Source organism: Malus sylvestris, chromosome 15, assembly GCF_916048215.2.
Source record: "Malus sylvestris chromosome 15, drMalSylv7.2, whole genome shotgun sequence".
Lineage (NCBI taxonomy): Eukaryota > Viridiplantae > Streptophyta > Magnoliopsida > Rosales > Rosaceae > Malus > Malus sylvestris.
In genome coordinates, this window is record NC_062274.1 from 1220833 (window position 1) to 1234791 (window position 13959).

General features: G+C 35.3%; 2 protein-coding genes and 1 pseudogene across 2 annotated transcripts; 1 reads left to right on the plus strand and 2 right to left on the minus strand.

The window, feature by feature from the left end:
* The first annotated feature begins 658 nt into the window (after nucleotides 1-658).
* LOC126605828 (purple acid phosphatase 2-like) lies at nucleotides 659-5951 on the plus strand (annotated as a pseudogene).
* Nucleotides 3906-8935, minus strand: LOC126602544 (dehydration-responsive element-binding protein 2D-like). The gene is made up of 2 exons (XM_050269445.1): nucleotides 8033-8935; nucleotides 3906-4132 (listed from the first exon to the last, which is right to left on the minus strand). Exon 1 carries the CDS (start codon nucleotides 8911-8913, stop codon nucleotides 8065-8067), a length of 849 nt encoding a protein of 282 aa, XP_050125402.1. The 5' UTR covers nucleotides 8914-8935; the 3' UTR covers nucleotides 3906-4132; nucleotides 8033-8064.
* On the minus strand, nucleotides 4132-5382 carry LOC126602542 (dehydration-responsive element-binding protein 2D-like). Its single transcript, XM_050269444.1, has one exon. It carries the CDS (start codon nucleotides 5148-5150, stop codon nucleotides 4167-4169), a length of 984 nt encoding a protein of 327 aa, XP_050125401.1. The 5' UTR covers nucleotides 5151-5382; the 3' UTR covers nucleotides 4132-4166.
* Nucleotides 8936-13959: the final 5024 nt, after the last annotated feature.

The window sequence follows — 13959 nt, forward strand, 5'->3', positions numbered from 1 at the left end:
TGAAAGTTAAGATAAGTTAGAAATGGATGAATAACAGTAGGAGAGAAAACTTTTAAACTGTACAGAAAACTGACTGAGTATGTATTTCTGAAGAAGAACTAAAAGTTGAGATAAGTGAGACTTATGTATTTTTGAGTAAGAACTAAAATTAAGTTGAGATAAGTGAGAGATTTGTTGACAGTTGAAACAGATGTTTGTTCTAATTTTTTTTTTTCACATTTTATTTAAATTAGAGGATAAACACGTTTACTTTATCATTTTTTTCAATTTTTTTTTAAAATAGAGTGTTTGGGGTTTATGAAGGTATTTTCAAACTTTCTCTATGGAGATATTTGGATACTGGTATCCGTCTTTTCAAGGGTTAAATTTATATTAACATTACAATGCGATCCACATCAGATATTAAGTTATAAAATTAATTATTTCGGATATTGAAGTTAACATCAAAACCATATGTATCGTGACAGAACAATATTATGGATATCATTGTCGCTGATAGCCTGTCAATCAAAAACCAAAGTAAAATCTCCATAAAAAAAATCAAATAAATAATAAAATATATATAATTCGAGTCCAACAAAAAGTAAAATCTCCAATTGGGCAAATGTAGCAAGCCCTAATTACAAAGAAGAATTCACGTCGAATTTTTAAGTTAGAGATGAATCGTAATGGATGAATAACAGAAGGGAAAATTTTTAAATTATACAGAAAAACTTATTAAGGATGTCAAGTAGAGTTGACTGACAGTTGAGATAAGAAATTTATCTCGGCCAAACCCACGATTCAAATGATACACTTACACATTACGAATTAAACCCTGCGAAGGGACAGACAGTATTGTTTGTTGGGGACATCTCTTACGCAGATGGTTATCCGTTTCATTACAATAACCGCTGGGATACGTGGGGAGGTTCGTAGAGAGAAATGTTGCTTACAAACCGTGGATTTGGAATGCAGGAAATCACGAAATCGATTTTGTTCCTGAGCTTGTATGCATCTTTTTTTTGCATTGTTTGTTGGTAACCTCTCTTGATTTAATATACGATACAAGTAATTACAATGTTGTTGCAGGGTGAAAATAAACCCTTCAAACCGTACACACAACGGTATTTTGGTCCCTACGAAGCTTCGGGTATTACGTCTCCTCTTTCGTACTGCATCAAGAAAGCTTCAGCCTATATCATAGTCTTGTCCTCTTAATCAGCATATGGTAAGAATGCTCAGTTCTCCACAATTCATCTTGCGCAAGCAATTTCACAGAACTGTGTCTTTCGTGGTTACTTATGCATTGTAGGGAAATATACTCCTCAATACAAGTGGCTCGAGGAGGAGCTGCCGAAAGTGAACAGGACAGTGACGCCATGGCTTATTGTTCTTATGCATTCTCCACTGTATAGCAATTATGTACATCACTATATGGAAGGAGAATCCTTCAGAGTTATGTATGAGGAATGGTTCGTGGACTATAAAGTAGACATTGTCCTCGCCGGTCATGTTCATGCCTACGAACGATCTGCAAGCGTTACATGCCTGCGAACAACCTATTAAAACTATGGCGGTTTCAGATATGAATGTTTGCATCAGAACGGATATAAAAATCTTGCTTACAACATTTCAAATGGACTATGCACTCTGGTAAGCGACCAGTCAGCCCCGGTTTACATAACCATTAGAGATGGAGGAAACCGAGGATTGGTTACCGAGTACGATGTTAATTCCCATTCTTATTATCTGTGAGCAGTCTTTCCTGTTGATCAAATGTTTTGAAATTGCTGTGGTATTTTGTGTTTTTCTGCAGAATGACAGAACCACAACCAAGTTACTCAGCTTTCCAGGAAGCTAGCTCTGGTCATGGGATTTTCGATATAAAGAACAGAAGTCATGCATTTTTCAGTTGGCATCGGAATCAAGACGGGTATATGCAGTTGAAGCTGACTCTTTGTGGTGAAGAACAGATATTGAATTCAATGAGTTCTGAGTTAGACAAAACATGACGGTTTGATTATTTCGTCTTTCTATATTAAACAGGCGAGCCTTTATTTCGTCTATATCTTATTTCTATATTAATTGGGCGAACCCTTTGAGTTTTGAACTAGACTAGGCGCGATGGTTAAATTATTTTATCTATTTCATCTTTCTATATTTTGTGATCGAGTTTCATTCTGAATCTTGTAAGTTATCCAATTCAATCTAACACATCAGAACTCGTTCATCGAACTACTAGCATAGATAATGAAATTATGACTCCAAGTCCAATTGCAATAAGTGCACTTGCAGAATTGGCTCTAAATCCCAGCATTGATAAATATACAAGATGCTTGTGGAATAAAAGGGACAGATATGGCTTGCAACAAAGATAGAAATGAATTAAGCTCAAATGTTAGACTTCCCCAAGAGGCAGGACCCAAGAGGCAGGAAGAGGGATCCTCCATATCCTAATAACGAGACTATAAAACTTCCCACCAAAAGGAGGAATCAAATCAGGAAAGGAAATAGATTAAATCCTATAATAAGATGAAATAGATGAAATAATCAAATTGTTGTGCCAAAGCTAATTTAGAGGACTCATATGGTTCTCCAGATTAGATTGAAGTGAATAACTCATAAGATTCAAAATGGAATAAAAAGATAATAGACAAAATAATCCAACCGTCATGCATAGTCTAACTCAGAACTTAGAGGGCTCGCCTTGTTGATAAAAATGACGAAATAATTAACCCTCATGCCTAGTCTAACTCAAAATTCAGAAAGTTTGTTTGGTGCCTCATATTAAACCAAGTTAGACAACTCACAAGATTCTAAAAGAAAATCATTCACATAATATAGAAGAGATAGAGTAGAGCCCCAGATATATTTATACTTGTATATATGTATTTCGTTCATATCATAAATGCATACACAGGGAGCACTTGCAACAAACCCCTGCAAGCTGCGACTCATTTACAAACCCTGCACATAACTTTTTTTTTTTTTTTTTTTAGTACACCACTAAAAATTTTGCCCAAAAAATCTACAGATTAAACGAATTAAAAAAAAATGTATCTATATCATTTCTTACGAAGTAAATACTAGTACATGCTTAAGACAAGAAGAGAAATGAAGTTCTTTAGCACAAGAATGTACATCAAGGCTTAGTATGACATAATGAATGAAAGATAGATGAACAAAACTATACATTAGAGCTCAGTCGTCGAACTATTATCATAGCCTACCCTTAGACACACTTCTAATACTGTAAATAATAAAATTATGACTCATCAACTCCAGTTGCAATAAGTGCACTTGCAGAATTGGCAATAGATCCCAGCATTAACAAAAATACATGATGCTTGTTGAATGAAGGGACAAATATGGCTTGGAAACAGAGAGAGAGAGAGATGAAGTAATGCCTCAACTGTTGTACGGATAAGCTCAAACCTTAAACTCCCCCAAGAGGTAGGAAGAGGAATCGTCCAAATCCTGATGATGATCCTAGAAAACTTCCCATCAAAATTTGGAATCAAATCAGGAACGAAATAATTGGAATTAAATTCCACAATGAGACGAAATAGGCGAAGTGCAATAGTTAATTAAGAGGATTTATATGGTGCTTCAAATTAGATTGAATTAGATAACTCACAAAAATTATAATGGAAATAATTCACATAATTAACTATTGTGCCTAGGCTAACTCGAGACTCAAAAAACTCGTCTAGTTATCAGAACTCAAAAGGCTTACCTGGTTAATATGATAGGTGAAAAAGATGCATCTGTTCTAACTCAGAAGGCTCGCCTAGTGCCTCAAATTAAATTAAATTGAATACACATCACATAACATCTGCATACTTGGATATTGTATTTTATTCATATCATACATACACAAGGACAATAGAACTTGCAAGAAACCTTGCAAGCTTCGACTCTTTTACATTATACCCTGCACATTACATTCTTTTGAGTACACTCCCAAAAAATCTAAAAAGATTAAAAGAAGAAAACCTTAATGGTCTTATTGAAATGACCACGACAAGGCGCAGAAAAACTCATGCGACGCCGCAGCCCTTTAGATATTTATACACACCCTACTATACATAATGTGGACGTATGAAGCACTGAAGAGTACCTTGTGCAACTTTATTTACCAAGCCACCACCTTTGATCTCTGTCCCTTCAATTTTGACTTTGCATCATGCACCATTGGGATGATGCGATGTTTCCCAGCAATTTCCATCCACAAAACCGTGGTCGAAAATCCCTTGATCAGCCACCACTGGAAGATCAAGCGATATGGCTTCCTCCGTCCATATCCAGTCATCAAATACCGGAAAGTTGTCGCTCATGTTCCCCCAGAATATCCCATCCATTCCTTCATTGTTCACACCACTGCTCATATTCTTTTCCACTTTCCTGCCACCCTGCTCCGGCAGAGTCTCAGCCCCGCCAGAATTATAATTTCCGTGGGGCTGATCCACTTTCACATTCGGAAAATTATTGTGAATAACAGGTACTGCAATATCTTTCACAGGAGGAGCATAACATGCAGGATTAGTCCCAGTACCTGATGGATTGTTCTGCACAAGGGTTTGGTTCGGGATTTGAGGTGGCACGCGGGGATTGGCCGACGAGGGAAATACTTGATGCTGCGGGTGCGGATTCAGTTGATGAGGGTGATATTTAGGGGCTTGCTGATCTGGCAAATTGAGCTGCGCCTCCGAACCGTAGAGCTTCCGAGCAGCCGCATCATAAGCCAGAGCAGCCTCATAGGAGGTGTCGTAAGTCCCGAGCCAGAGCCGGGGGCCGCGGTTGGGCTCGCGGATTTCCGCCACCCATTTCCCCCACATCCTTTGCCTGACGCCCTTGTAAGTGCACATAGCGTTCTCCGGCCCTCCTTTCCCCCTCATGCAACCCTTCCTCGAGCTTCCCTGTGCTGGCCGCTTCGCCGGCTTCTTCTCCGGAACCCCAACACTGCTACTACCACCACTCATCTCCCACTTGGACATTGTGAGAATTTTTTTTGAAGAGTTGAGGATTTTTTTTTTTTTTTTTTTTTTAATTCGGGTGGTAAGTTTGAGAAACCATAACCCACAAGGGTGCAGGTACTTATATGAGGAGGAAGGCAGACATGACCTGAAACGTGGCTTGTGGAGGAGTAGGGCTTGAATACTTGGCATGGTGAACTGGAAATATCGTGTCTATGCTAGCCTCACTGTTTAAATCTCTTATACACACTTGGTTTACACCTTTGTTTGCTTTCTTGCTCATGTGGCAATCGGAGAGGAGCAGAATTCCAGTTTTGCTTTCTCATTTTTCATTTTTTTTTCTTTTATTAAATCCGAAATACAATTACATAGAAGTTGGATCATTCCAATTAACTCAGTTTTCTTTTCACCTTTTTAATTTAAATAACAGGTAAGATAAACATGCTAACTTCATGTTTTTTTTTTTCAAAATATTTGGAAAAGAAAGTGCTTGGGGTTTATGGACGCTTTCTTCTTTTCTTTCTGGAGGTATTTCGATGATGTTAGTTTTTTTAAAGGGTTAAATTTATAATAACCTTTGAAACCACGGCGAATATTCAGTAATAATATTATTTGGATATTAAAGTTATAAAATTATAACCTAAGAATAATAGAAAGGAACAAATGGTGTAGTTACAAGAAGATTTTGATTAATAAGTTTTAGAACATAAAAATCGCCTGCCATAACCTAAGAATAATATAAAGGAACAAAAGTTGTTCAAAAGTTTTGAAATTGCGGTGGTATTTTGTGTTTTTCTGCAGAATGACAGAACCACAGCAAAGTTCCAGGAAGCTAGCTTCGGTCATGGGATTTTCGATACAAAGAACGGAACTCATGCATTTTTCAGTTGGCATCAGAATCAAGACGGGTATGCCGTTGAAGCTGATTCTCTGTGGTTGAAGAACAGATATTGGAACAGTTTTGAAAAGTCATCATCCTTAGATGCATTCTAGATCAAGTTTTCAATGCCCTCCAACCATGTAGACTTGCTGCACAAGTTTTCACTCACCTGCCAGAACTAATGTTTGCAGAAGTTGTTTATATATGTGTAAATTTAAAAGTAAAGGAGATTGGAACAGTGAGAAGGGTTTCATGTAATCTATATAGAATACCACTCTAATCATCATCCTGAATAAAACAGTCTGTTTTCCATCCAAAGATAAAACAATTTTGGCTGCTGTTTTTGTGTTGTCAGTCACCACTTTCTTTTTATCCTTTTTTGAAGAGAAAGGGTTTCATCACAGATGAAGTACGGAAGTGAATTCAAAACAATTTTTCTTTATGTCCGTCCTTTTATATATTAACATGACGAGTCTTATGAATTCTGAGTTAGATCACGCGAGCAGGCTCTATGAGTTTTGACTATATAATTTCCAATCAAAAGTTGGAATCAAACCAGGAATGGAGATAATTGAAATTGTGTCATAACAAGACGAACAGACGAAATAATTCAACTGTCATGCTAGGCTAACTTATACGACTCATATAATGCCTAAATTTAGATTGAATTGAATAACTCACATTTAGAATGGAATAGAAAGACAAAATAGACAAAATAATCAATCTGTATTTAACTCAAAACTCAGAAGACTCGCATGATTGATATAGGACGAAATAATTTAATCGCCATGTCTAGTCTAACTCATAACTTATAAAGCTCATTCAAGCCTGATGAGATTAGACTAAATTATATAATTCACAAGATGAAAAAAAAATTTAAAGGAAATTGAGGGATAAAAACGAAGCAGGAGTTTGCTAAAGAAGAAAAAATGTGTGTATGGCCTACAGATTAAACGGATCAAATTAAAAAAAAAAATTTAATATTGGGGGATAAAAAAACATGAGTGTACAAAAGAAGAAAAAAAGTGTGCCTATATCATTCTTACAAAGTAAATAACTAGTACATGCATAATTAAGACAGGAAGAGAAACAAAGTTCTTTGGCATAAGAAACTACACATCAAGGCTTAGCGTGACAAAAATGAATGGAAGAGAGATGAATAAAGCTACATATCAGAGTTTAGTCGTCCAACTACCATCATAGCCCCCACCCTTAGACACAATTCAAATATGATAAACAATAAAATTACTACTCATCAACTTCAGTGGTAATAAGTTGCAGAATTAGCAATAAATCCCAGCATTGACAAAAATACATGATGCTTGTTGAATGAAAGGGACAAACATGGTTTGAAAACAGAGATAGAGATGATCTAATGACTGAAATGTTGTACGGATAAGCTCAAACCTTAAACTTCCCCAAGAGGTAGGAAGAGGAATCCTCCAAATCCCGATGAAGATAGTAGAAAACTTCCCATCAAAATTTGGAATCAAACCAAGGAAGGAAACAATTGGAATTAAATCCCATAATGAGACGAAATAGGCGAAGTAATCCAATTGTTGTGTAAAAGTTAATTCAGAAGACTCATATAGTGTCTTAGATTAGATTGAATTAGATAACTTACAAAAATTAGAATAGAAATCATTCATAATTAACCATTGTGCCTATTGTAACTCAGAAAGCTCATCTAGTTAACTAAGAACTCAAACGGCACATACGAACAAGAAAGGTCATGATCTAACTCAGAAAGCTCGTCCAGTGCCTCAAATTAGATTAAATTGGACAACAAATCACAAACTATAGAAAGAAACAGTAAAGCCACAAATACATTGTTTACTTGTATTTGCCTTTTATTCATATCATACATACACACAATGGCACTTGCAACAAACCCTGCAAGCTGCGACTCTTTTACAATACCCAGCACATTATATTCTTTAGAGTACACTCCTAAACTCAAAACTAAAAACATGAAAAAAAGAAAGCCTTATTGGTCTTATTGGTTTATGATATATAAAGCACATTGGAATGACCACGACAAAGCGCAGAAAAACTCATGCGGCGCCGCAGCCTTATGGACATTTATACATACCTCTATATATTTGTACTATATATATACACCCCCTACTATATATATTTGCACATATGAAGCATTGAAGAGTACCTTTTGCAACTTTATTTACCAAGTCACTACCTTTGATCTCTATACCTTCAATTTGATTGACATCATGCACCATTGAGACGAATGCGATGTTCCCAGAAATTTCCATCCATGAAGCCGCAGCCGAAAATGCCTTGATCAGCCACCCCTGGAAGATCAAGCGACATGGCTGCCTCCGTCCATATTGAGTCATCAAACACCGGAAAGCTCTCGCTCATGTTCCCCCAAAATATCCCATCGATTCCTTCATTGGTCACACCACTACTCATATTATTTTCCACTTTCATGCCGCCCTGCTCCGGCAGGATCTCAGCCCCGCCAGAATTATAATTTCCGAGAGGCTGATCCACTTTCACATTCGGAAAATTATTGTGAACAACAGGTACTGCAATATCTTTCACAGGAGGAGCATAACATGCAGGATTAGTCCCAGTACCTGATGGATTGTTCTGCACAAGGGTTTGGTTCGGAATTTGAGGTGGCACGCCGGCATTGGCCGACGAGGGAAATACTTGATGCTGCAGGTGCTGATTCAGTTGATAATGGTGATAGTTAGGGGCTTGCTGATCTGGCAAATTGAGCTTCGCCTCGGAACCGTAGAGCTTCCTGGCGGCGGCATCATAAGCCAGAGCAGCCTCATAGGAGGTGTCGAAAGTTCCGAGCCAGAGCCGGGCCCCGCGGTTGGGCTCGCGGATTTCAGCCACCCATTTCCCCCACGTCCTTTGCCTGACGCCCTTGTAGGTGCACATAGCGTTCTCCGGCCCTCCTTTCCCCCTCATGCAACCCTTCCTCGAGCTTCCCTGCGCTGGCCGCTTCGCCAGCTTCTTCTCCGCAACCCCAACACTGCTACTACCACCACTCATCTCCGCAACCCCAGCACTGCTATTACCACCACTCATCTCCATCGTCGACATTGTGAGAACTTTTTGAGAAGAATTGAGGATTTTTTCCGCGATTTTTTTATTTAATTCGGGTGGTGAGCTTGAGAAACCATAACCCGTAACGCTGCCGATACTTATATGAGGAGGAAGGCAGACATGACCTGAAACGTGGCTTGTGGAGGATTAGGGCTTTGAATACTTGGCATGGTGAACGGGAGATATCGTGTCCATGGCTAGCCTCATTGTTCAAATCTCTAATACACACTTGGCTTACACCTTTGCTTACTTCCTTGCTCATGTGGCAATCGGAGAGGAGCAAAATTCCAGTTTTGCTTTCTCATTTTTCATTTTTTTTCTTTTATTATATTCGGAATACAATTACACAAAAGATTCACGTCGGATCTTTAACTCAGAGATGAATTGTAATGGATGAATAATAGTAGAAGAGAAAATTTTCAAACTGTACAGAGCATTGACTGAGTATGACTTTCTGGAGCTGATTGAAAGTTCAGATAAGTGAAAAGTGGATGAATAACAGTAAGAGAGAAATTCTTAAACTATACAAAAAAACTAATGATCTTTCTGAAGCTAAATGAAAGTTCAGATAAATGAGAAATAGATGAATAACAGAAAACTGACTAAGCATGTCTTTCTGAAAGACTGTGAAGTTGAGAGAAAATTGTACAGAAAACTGACTGAGCATATAGATGAATAACAGAGAAAACTGTACAGAAAACTGACTGAGCATATAGATGAATAACAGTAGGAGAGAAAATTCTTTATCTATACAAGAAACTTACTATCTTTCTGAAGCTGGCTGAGAGTTTAGATATGTGAGAAATGAATGAATAACATTAGGAGAGGAAATGGATGAATAACAGTAGGAGAGAAAATTCTTAAACTGTATAGAAAACTGACTGAGCATGTTTTTGTAAAGCCTTATGAAAATTGAGATAAGTGAGAAACTTGTTGACAGTTGAAATAGGTGTTTGTTTATAATTTTCTTTTCACCTTTTATATAAATAACAAGATAAACTTTCTCATTTTTTTTTCAAAATATTTGAAAAAGAAAAGTATTGGATTAATGAATGTATTTTTTTTCATAGAATCCGTTTTTTTAAGGGTTAAATTTATAACATTACAATGAAATCCACATTTATGTTAAAGTTGTAAAATTATAACCTAAGATTAATAGAAAGGAACAAAAGGTGTAGATACAACAAGATTGATTAATAGGTTTTAGTTCATCTAAACCATTTGTTGTGATAGTAGACTCACAATATATATCAGAAATATTTGAGAAATTTGTTAAAACATGTATTAGATTTTTATTTTTCATGTTAATAACTATATATTAGTGCCGCAAAACCATTTGTATTGGTGTTTGACCCATCCTGAAAGTCTTAGAGATACTTGAAGAAGTCACCGATTTAGTTCTCTCTTGTTTCTATGTATAAAGAGATAAGAACTCTATTCTTCTTCGCTCTTTTTTTTCCTTCTCTTTAATTTTATTGTTTTCAATATTTTGGAAAAGGAAAAGTGTTTTGAGTTTACTAGGAAGGGAGATTTTTGGATGAATAGTGATTTAGTAATGAATGCTGTGTGAAACAGTTGGAGATAAGATCCTACTTTAGTTCCCAAAACGAGGGCTTGACAATTAGCAGTTTAGCACGTAAAACCGACGCCGTTGTAACCTAAATTTTCCTTTCTCCATAGCGTCAATCCGGCTGCTTCATCACTGTCGAAGCAACAAACGACTTCACAGTTTCTTTAAAATCCCAAGTTAAAATCACTGTCATCGATAACCTGTCAATAAAACACCAAACTAAAATCCCATAAAAAATCAGATAAATAATAGAATTCGAGTCCAACATCAAATAAAATCCCCAAGTGGGCAAATGCAGCAAGCCCTAATTACAAATACAAAGATTCACGTCGGATCTCTAACTCAGAGACGAATTGTAATGGATGAACAATAGTAGGACAAAAAAAATTTATATTGTACAGAAAACTGATTGAGAATAAAAGAAAGTCTTTGAGAGGTTTATGGAGGTATTTGCCTCCTTTTTTTTTCTCTCTCTCTCTCTCTCTAGGGAGGTGTTTGGATGATGGTAGTTTTTTTAAAGGGTTCGTCGTATATTAAGTTATAAAATTATTTTGGATATAAAAGTTGTAAAATTATAACCTAAGAGTAATAGAAATGCACAAATGGTCTAAGATACAACAAGATCGATCAATAAGTTTTAATACATAAAACCATTTGTTGTGATAGTAGAAAGTTAGTCTAGATATCTCAAAGTACTCGAGAAATTTGCAGAAACATGAGTTATAGTAAGTAATCACTTGTATTGGTGTTTCAAAGAAATATTAGTGTAGCAAAACCATTTGATTTGACGTTTGACTCATAATGGAAGTCTTGAGATACTTAAAGAATTTAATAACAAAGACACAAGTCAGATTTCTTTTTGTTCTCTCTTTTCCCTTATTTATAAACAACAGAGAAGAAGAATATCTGTTTTTCACCTTTCTATATTTTGGCAAAGGAACGGTGTTTTGGGTTTACTAGGTAGTGAGAAAAGAACTTAAGTTAGTTCCCAAAACCAGGGCTCGCCAATTAGCAATTTAGCTTGCAAACGCTTAGACACACTTTAGAGAAGATTCATGTCAGATCTTTAACTCAGAGACGAATTGTAATAGATGAATAATAGTCGGAAGGAAAATTTTTAAGTTGTACAGAAACAGACTTAGTATGTCTTACTAAAATTTACTGACACGTTACATACTGAAATTTACTGACAAGTGAGATAAGTGAGAAACTTGCTCATACTTAAAAATTTGGAAAATAAAGTGTTTGGGGTTTATGGAGTTTTTTCTAATCTATTGAGGTATTTGGATGATGCGTTATTTTTTAAAGGTTATAAAAATTGTTTCGGATATTAAATTTATACGATTATAACCCAAGAATAACAGAAACGAATAAAAAGTGTAGATACAACAAGATTGATTAATAAGTTTTAGTATATCAGAATCATTTCTTGTGATAGTAGAGAGTCATATTATATAACTAAGAAATACTTAAAGAAATTACTGATGCAGACACAAGTTGAATTTTCATTTTTGTATTCTCTTTTTCTTTATTGATAAACAGATAAGAACTCTCTTTTTTTTTTCAATATTTTGCAAAAAAGAAAAGTGTTTTGGGTTTACTTGGAGATAAGACCATCTCCAGCCCATGGAATAAAGTTTAAAATATAATCTTTAAAATCCCCTCAAACTATCTTCAACCATTGGACTAAAATAAGCTTTGAGGAGAAAATATATCTCTGGGCTAGATTCCACCAGGATTTAAATCTGACTTAAATTATTCTGGACCCACCAAACTGTCATATTTCAAACATTTTTTTGTTTTCTATATATAATATAACGGCTGTGATCAAATCTAATGGTAAAAAAAATTAAAAAATTGACGGCCCAAAATTAAATCTAACGTCTAAAATAATTTAAGAAATTTATTTTAATCAAATTTAACTTAAAACTTTATAAATACCTATGTACTTGTATGATTTTTAATTACTTATCGGAATTTAAATATTAAAATGTCATAAATATAAATTAGGAATTATCTACATAAATTTTATTTTCAAAAAATAATGAAAAAGAAAAATTAAGCTAAAATCATTATTTAATAATTTCGGACTAAAATTTTAAGTCATAAGGGTTGGATAAAAAAAAACAGTTTCTAAATTATGGCTTAAAATTTTTTGTCTTAAATTTTTAAGTTTTATATTTAAGAGTTAGAGATAGTGAGAGATTTGGATGAACGGTGATTTACGAACGAATGAACTGTTGGATTTAAGAAGCTACGTTAGTTCCCAAACCAGGGCTTGACAATTCGCATAGCATGCAAACCGCTTGATACGTGCTGCGTTTTGCTAAATCCCCATGACAGCAGAACACATTCAATGGATGGATCATATGAGTTTATGATCTGTGGGTCCCCTGCTGCGAGTTTTCCGAAAAGGATAGGAAGCCCAGAGAGTGCAATGGATCGTACCAGCATATTGAACCTGATTCATAGGGACTGATTCTCATTTCCTCAGTTTCATGTTCACACTGTTGTTGTTATTGTTGTTGTCCTGCAGTCAATCATGACAACATGACATACACACGTATTCACCTGCGGTTATCCAATATTTTCAAAACCTTGAAATTGTAAAATTAGAAAAATAAATAAATGATAAATTTTATTTGTCATAGTATTTCTACGTAAAGTACATTGAAATCACTAATTAAAAAACTTAAATCAGATTACAAAAAATAATAGAAAAAGAACAAAGAATAAACTATGTCAGGATTCTACGTACTGAACGTACACTGACATATATATCTTTAACAAACCTTTAAAATCATAACAGTTAAAATACACGTAATTGATAACTATCTCGAATCATTTCATACACACATGTTCATGCAGTAAACCTCTGCATATACACATACTTTCTACTTATCTAATCATTTTAAATACCTTAAAATCACAAAAATTGAAATCGAAGTAAAAAAAAAAAAAAATCAATTATAGGATAAACAAAAAAACCAAATAATACACGGTACGAATTATAGAATTCTTCTTACGAACCATACACTAACATCTTTTTTTAATGATTCTCATAAGACACTTGTCACGGCTCACATATAACATACATATAAACCTTCAAACATCACATGTTCTAGCACACAAATACATATAAAATGTATGTATTTATCACCCTCTCAGATCTCAACCATTACTCTTCATTTGGTATTACTGAAAGAAATCGAACCCTAATCTAACTCTTTATCTATTTCAAATTTCGTCACTTTCACTACTTGGACTAATATACAGAACACTGGATTGAAGTATAAAAGGAAAAAAAGATTGCATTCGTGCCTTCATTATAGCGTGTTAATATATCTTCCGCATATATACACACTCAACTTTTTATGCAAACGTTTACTCTGATGCCTTTTCCTGCAAAAACCGATGGGAACATAGTGAAACTTTTGTTTAGCCTGCTGCCATTGTTACTACATATAACTAGG